This window comes from Mus caroli, chromosome 3 (assembly GCF_900094665.2).
Source record: "Mus caroli chromosome 3, CAROLI_EIJ_v1.1, whole genome shotgun sequence".
NCBI classification, from domain to species: domain Eukaryota; kingdom Metazoa; phylum Chordata; class Mammalia; order Rodentia; family Muridae; genus Mus; species Mus caroli.
The window spans coordinates 90,350,833-90,356,763 of NC_034572.1; the positions used below are offsets into that span (position 1 = coordinate 90,350,833).

The following is a 5,931-nucleotide window of genomic DNA, read 5'->3' on the forward strand; positions in this document are numbered from 1 at the left end:
AAAAAAAAAAAAAAAAGAAAACAGAAAAGAAATATGGAGGTTAAAGCAAAAAACAAAACAAACAAACCAACAAATCCCTAAATTAAAAAAAATGCCCTTAAAATATATAACTGATAACATTTCTTCAGATCTCCAACACCTTATACAGCTCTGAAATACTGTATTATACTTTTACACTTGAGAACATTCGGTGAACTATTAATTATACTAAGTTGTCATGTATAGGCAGTAATGGTGACTTGATCAGTAGGAAGGAGACTTGAACTGATTTCTATCCAGTGGCAGGATACTGGAGGTACTGGCCCACCTCAAAAAGGAGTAAGAAAAAGGTCCCAAATACCTGTGGTTTCTTAGTTTGGTCCTAGGTCTCAGACCATTCAAAATCAAAGCAAACCAGGTAAACAGACCAAAATTCACCTGGTCCAAGTTGGTGTTTGACTCTAACTCTGGGGGTTCTTGAGCCCAAACACAAAACTTAGTCCATGCTTTTGTATTAAAAACAAATATATAAAATACATATATATTTGTTTATATAAGTACATATAAAATATTGCATGCCTAATAGTTCATTTAATTTTTTTTGTTTGCTTTTCACTGTATGGAAAAAGTTGAGCTTCTTGTACCCACCCCCAATTAATAAGATACCAGTTCTCTGTCTCTAAACTTTAGGCCCTGGCAATGTGGTTTGTTTTCTCTGAAACAGGGTCTTACTGTGTAGCTCTGGCTATCCTGGAACTCTCTATGTAGACCAGGTTGCCCTGGAACTCACCTGGATCTACTTGCCTCTGTGCCATTATACCTTGCTTGGCCTTTTTTTTTTTTGGGGGGGGGGGCTAATTTTTAATGAAAAACTTCAGGACATTTCTGAGAAATAACTGGAGAGAAACAGTTTCTTCTGTATCATAACCCCTGTTCTGGTCAAAGTTTCGATCCAGAATTTCCCATGAATATCACTCTAGTGTCAGGTAGAGACCAAGCACAGCGGAGGGACATGACTGGATTGTCGATGAAGTCAATGTGCAGCAGAAGGAATACAGATTAAATTTGCCTGGGCAGCGAGGATTATCTTTTTTGGAAGGGACACTGATAACCTTCAAAGTTTACTTCTTGATTTCTAGTTTCGTGCCATAGAATTCACATCTACAATGGCATCCTCATTTCTGAAGAGTACAAACCTCTTACAAGTATAATTGTAGAAGCTAGACAAGAGGAAGACTCTTGACTTTTTTGCTGTCTGTTAAAATAAACCCTACAACTCCTGGACTCTGTGTCTGAATACAGCAGCTTTCTCTTCCTCTTAGAGGAAGTGGTCCAAGATCCCCAGCCAGTGGCTAAGTATACAGACAATGCTGTACATTACATAAACATATACAGCACTGTATGTCTCCTTTAGTATATGTGTAAATACGTATGGTAAATTTTAACTTATAAATTTGGCTCAATAAATAGGTCAAAGCTATAAAAGCAGACAATAATAGTGAAATTTGTTTGCACTTTGGAGCCCTTATTGCATAAGATCAAGGTTACCTGAACATAAGCCTTGACAGGTGTTTTGAATGGAGGCTGCTACTAAGTAAATAAGTCATGTGTAGCAAGGACATGCTGGGCAAGGGGACGATTTATGTCCAGGTGAGAGGGCATGAGAGGATAGGCTTACAATGTAAAATAAAACTCCTGACTTCTTTTCTGGAATTTTTCACTTATTATTACCTAAACACTGATGAGGGCAGAAATAAAAATCTCAGATCAGGGAAGTAGAGTCTGAAGTTTGAGAATCTCTTTCTGATTTAAATAAACACCCACATGCTTTGTGCTCCAGTACATACATTACAAAGAAAATCTTACCAGGAAACACGATACCTGGTGTGGGCACCATCCATCCCCACAGGGCAGGTCCCCTTCTGATGGGAAAGGTCAGCAGCGTTTGAGAAGCCCTGAATGGTTTGATTGTACGATATGAAGAAGATGTTTCTGTGTTTCAAGGCTTTGCCGACTGATCCATCTCACCCTAGATCCACTTCTATAGGAAGCATTGCTGACTATGCTTAAAACATTGTTAAGAAATGACCACAGGAAGAAGTAACAGTTCCCATCAGTGATACTTTTGTGCCATATTTTGGAGGTTACTTCTGCTCCTGAAGGATTCTTAAAGAAATTAATTAAACTGCCAAACTTCTACCTGTGTTTAGTATTTTGGAATCTCCTTAAAATCAATTTCATTTTACTTGGATTTCAGCGAAAAGATAATACATTTTTGTCACCTCAAGGAAAGTTTTAAATATCTTGGGCCTATTTTTACTTTCGGGTTTGAATTTTAAGAAGGTTGGTATACAATGCTTTTTTTTACCAAAAAATCAGGCATGCTATTAAAAGCTTTACTTTGAACCAGGCCATAGTGGCACACACCTTTAATCTCAGCACTCAGGAGGCAGAAACAGGCCAGCCTGGTCTACAGATGGAGTTTCAGGAACCCAAGGCTACATACAGAAATACTGTGGTGGCCCACGCCTTTAATCCCAGCACTTGGGAGGCAGAGGCAGGCGGATTTCTGAGTTCGAGGCCAGCCTGGTCTACAGAGTGAGGTCAAAGAGTCAGGGCTACACAGAGAAACCCTGTCTCGAAAAGAAAAGGAAAAAGAATCAAATAAGTAAATGCTCATTTGCTTTGAAAGTTATTTTGATTTGACATCTAGGTGACAGGTTTAACTATTTAGTAACTGTTCTCCACTGGAAAGGCGGTATTAATACTTCTAGTCTTATCCTTCTGTTATATAAACATTTCATCTGCAGGACTTAATTGGCCGTTAGTGTAGAAGGGAGGTGGAAAGAACGCACTCTAGACGGAAGGAAAGGCGGGAGCGCCATACATAACGATAGTCAGTGTGCGGTAAATGTAAGACCGGCTTGGGTAGGGTTTCGAAGTAGGTAAAACTTAAGTTTGCATTTGGTTCCTTTCACTATACATCGTTATGTCATCCTTCAGCCGTGGTACAAAGCGTTCAAATCGCTGGGCACAATGCCTGAGGTTAAATAAATGCTAACTGTCGGGGAAGAGTTACAGTATCTGGTGACTCGCTACAAAGTGAATCGCAGAACATGAAAAGGGCAAGTTTGTTTCCAAAGAAACCTGTTAGAAGAGCACACTGCGTGAGAAACACTTTAAACACTGCATTTAGGAAAGTTACATCAACTGAAAAGCACTATCTTTTTAAAACCGTCTGTGGTTCATAAATACAAGAAGGAAAAGTATCAGGAGAGAAGGAATAGTGTAACCATCTTGAAACTCAGCAAATAGGATCGAATTCTACCCAATCAGACAGCAAGTCCAGAAACTCCTGCTTTCTGGGCCCAATCAAGACGAAGATAAGTCTATAAGTATGGCCACTTGGCGTCTGCAAGCCGAAGTCGCGAAAATATGGCCCGTACGAAGCAGACCGCCCGCAAGTCCACCGGCGGCAAGGCCCCGCGCAAGCAGCTGGCCACCAAGGCCGCCCGCAAGAGCGCCCCGGCCACGGGCGGCGTGAAGAAGCCGCACCGCTACCGGCCCGGCACCGTGGCGCTGCGCGAGATCCGGCGCTACCAGAAGTCGACCGAGCTGCTGATCCGCAAGCTGCCGTTCCAGCGCCTGGTGCGCGAGATCGCGCAGGACTTCAAGACGGACCTGCGCTTCCAGAGCTCGGCCGTCATGGCGCTGCAGGAGGCGAGCGAGGCCTACCTGGTGGGGCTGTTCGAGGACACCAACCTGTGCGCCATCCACGCCAAGCGCGTCACCATCATGCCCAAGGACATCCAGTTGGCCCGTCGCATCCGTGGGGAGCGCGCTTGAGCGCCCCGTCTCCCATCCACCCCCCACAAAGGCTCTTTTCAGAGCCACCTACGTTGTCAGTAAGAGTAGCTGTGTCACCTTTGCAATTGTATTTTCAATGTTTCAAATACACCCTCAAGTGTGTCAGGCCTAACAATTGCCAGTAATCACTCAGTAACATTGAACCTCATTCTCAGGTTCGTTCGATTTAGAGCTGGTCTTGGGCTCACTACTCAAATATGGGCCAGTCCAGAAAAGGAGTTCTAATTAGGTTCTCAAAACTGTGAACCTGAAAAGTAGCCCCATAATTCTAAGCGAGATACCTAAGAGCGATAGTTAACTTAATTCAACCTGGTGTTTTAAGGATCTGAGCGAAGGGAACATAAAGAACAGCTGAGGCAAAACTGCCGCTCTCATTAACTGGCTAACATGAAATGGGAGGCTGCGATTGGCTAGAAAGACTTTCCTCTAAGCACCACCAAGGCGCGCAACCAGAAGCGGTTTGAGTAGGCTCCGCCTCCTTGACGCTGACACTGCTGTAAATTAACCAATAAAAATGGAATACCGTGTGAAACCTCATTTGCATACAAGCTCTATAAGTACCGCATAGCAAGCCGCGCTGCAACAGTCCGTAGTTTCTCGGTCTACCTTACATTACATCTTTAAACGCGGAGGAAAATGCCGGATCCAGCGAAGTCTGCTCCTGCCCCCAAGAAGGGCTCCAAGAAAGCTGTCACGAAAGTGCAGAAGAAAGATGGCAAGAAGCGCAAGCGCAGCCGCAAGGAGAGCTATTCTGTCTACGTGTACAAGGTGCTGAAGCAAGTGCACCCGGACACGGGCATCTCATCTAAGGCTATGGGAATCATGAATTCCTTCGTGAATGATATCTTCGAGCGCATAGCAGGTGAGGCTTCCCGTCTGGCGCATTACAACAAGCGCTCGACCATCACTTCCCGGGAGATCCAGACGGCCGTGCGTCTGCTGCTGCCGGGAGAGTTGGCCAAACACGCAGTGTCGGAGGGCACCAAGGCCGTCACCAAGTACACCAGCTCCAAGTGAAGTGCAGCAGAGACGTGATTGATCGGCTTTACCCAAAAGGCTCTTTTCAGAGCCACTTAAGTTCTCAAAAAAAGACTGTAAGCACTAAGGGTCTATGATCTAGCAGGTAAGGTTAAGCCATGAGTCTTACTCTGCAGCGCTCTGGTGCAATATCGAGCGTTTCAAAGTGTTGGGCGAGTAGGGCGCGGTGTAGGGTTATCGCATCACTAGTGGGGTGATCTGTCTATTTAAGGCTGGGAACGTATCTTTCCCACTTATCTGAGACCACCTCACCATTTCCTATGGTTTCAAAGCTGAGACCAGTCTCACTGCCCTGAGCATCTATGCTCTGCCTAGATCATTATTAACCGGTCAGCTATTGCCATCAAACATAAGTATCCCAAGCAATGCTGAGCAGGGTTATCTTCAGGAAACTCACGTTCCACTTCCTGCTGAGTGAAGACTGCTTGGCGGTAAATCCTATTTGCTGCGCCATTTCGCTGCCTAACTACATCCGTGCTTTTATTCAGCATCGGCTCTAGTTGCAGTTTTCATAGCACTGACTAGCTTTTTCCTAAATCTTCTGAGCACCCAAAGTGAGGTGTACGCAGCGGGAATGAGGCTCACCTTGCTTGGAGTCTTACCCTTCAAGGCAGAATGCTCTTGAAACATTTTCTCTGATTCTTTTCTGGCCAATAAAAATAGTGGAGCCCTTTCTAGGTTGGTTAGGGTTAGATGAGATAGTGGTACCAGCTGTAACAAGCAGCTAACAGTGCATCCTGTGGTAGGAAGCCATGCAGCCACCTCGGCGGTTCCCGCACCCTTTTCCCAACAAGTGTGCGTACAGATTTGGTTCTCTAAGCTCTTGCATTGACCTCCTTACTGCATAAGACATGTTTGCGGTGAGACATCTAGACCTGTAGGGCGTCATTCTGTAGACACTTGAAGTGGGTTTGATGATGTCTTTAATCCCAGCGCTCTAGGAAGCAGATTCTTTTTTTTTTTTTTTTTTTTTTTTTTTTTTTTTTTTTTTTTTTTTTTTTTTTTTTTTTTTTTTTTTTTTTTTTTTTTTTTTTTTTTTTTGTGGGA

The 5,931-nt window shown here is 43.9% G+C and overlaps 2 protein-coding genes across 3 annotated transcripts in view; both read left to right on the forward strand.

The window, feature by feature from the left end:
• LOC110291881 overlaps positions 1-3,870 on the forward strand; it is a 22,372-nt gene extending 18,502 nt beyond the window's left edge. The window contains exon 4 of the mRNA XM_029475542.1: positions 3,368-3,870. Within this exon, the coding sequence (XP_029331402.1) occupies positions 3,368-3,825 (458 nt within the window). The 3' untranslated portion in view covers positions 3,826-3,870. The remainder of the gene's footprint in view (positions 1-3,367) is intronic.
• A 554-nt stretch (positions 3,871-4,424) lies between these two features.
• Positions 4,425-5,931, forward strand: part of LOC110291049 (histone H2B type 2-F) — a 7,855-nt gene continuing 6,348 nt past the window's right edge. Inside the window, exon 1 of one of the 2 annotated variants that reach the window (XM_021157994.2) lies at positions 4,425-4,708. In XM_021157994.2, the coding sequence (XP_021013653.1) occupies positions 4,483-4,708 (226 nt within the window). In that variant the 5' untranslated portion in view covers positions 4,425-4,482. Of the gene's footprint in view, positions 4,924-5,931 lie in introns of those variants that run through there. The other variant, XM_021157993.2, reaches the window with a different exon arrangement.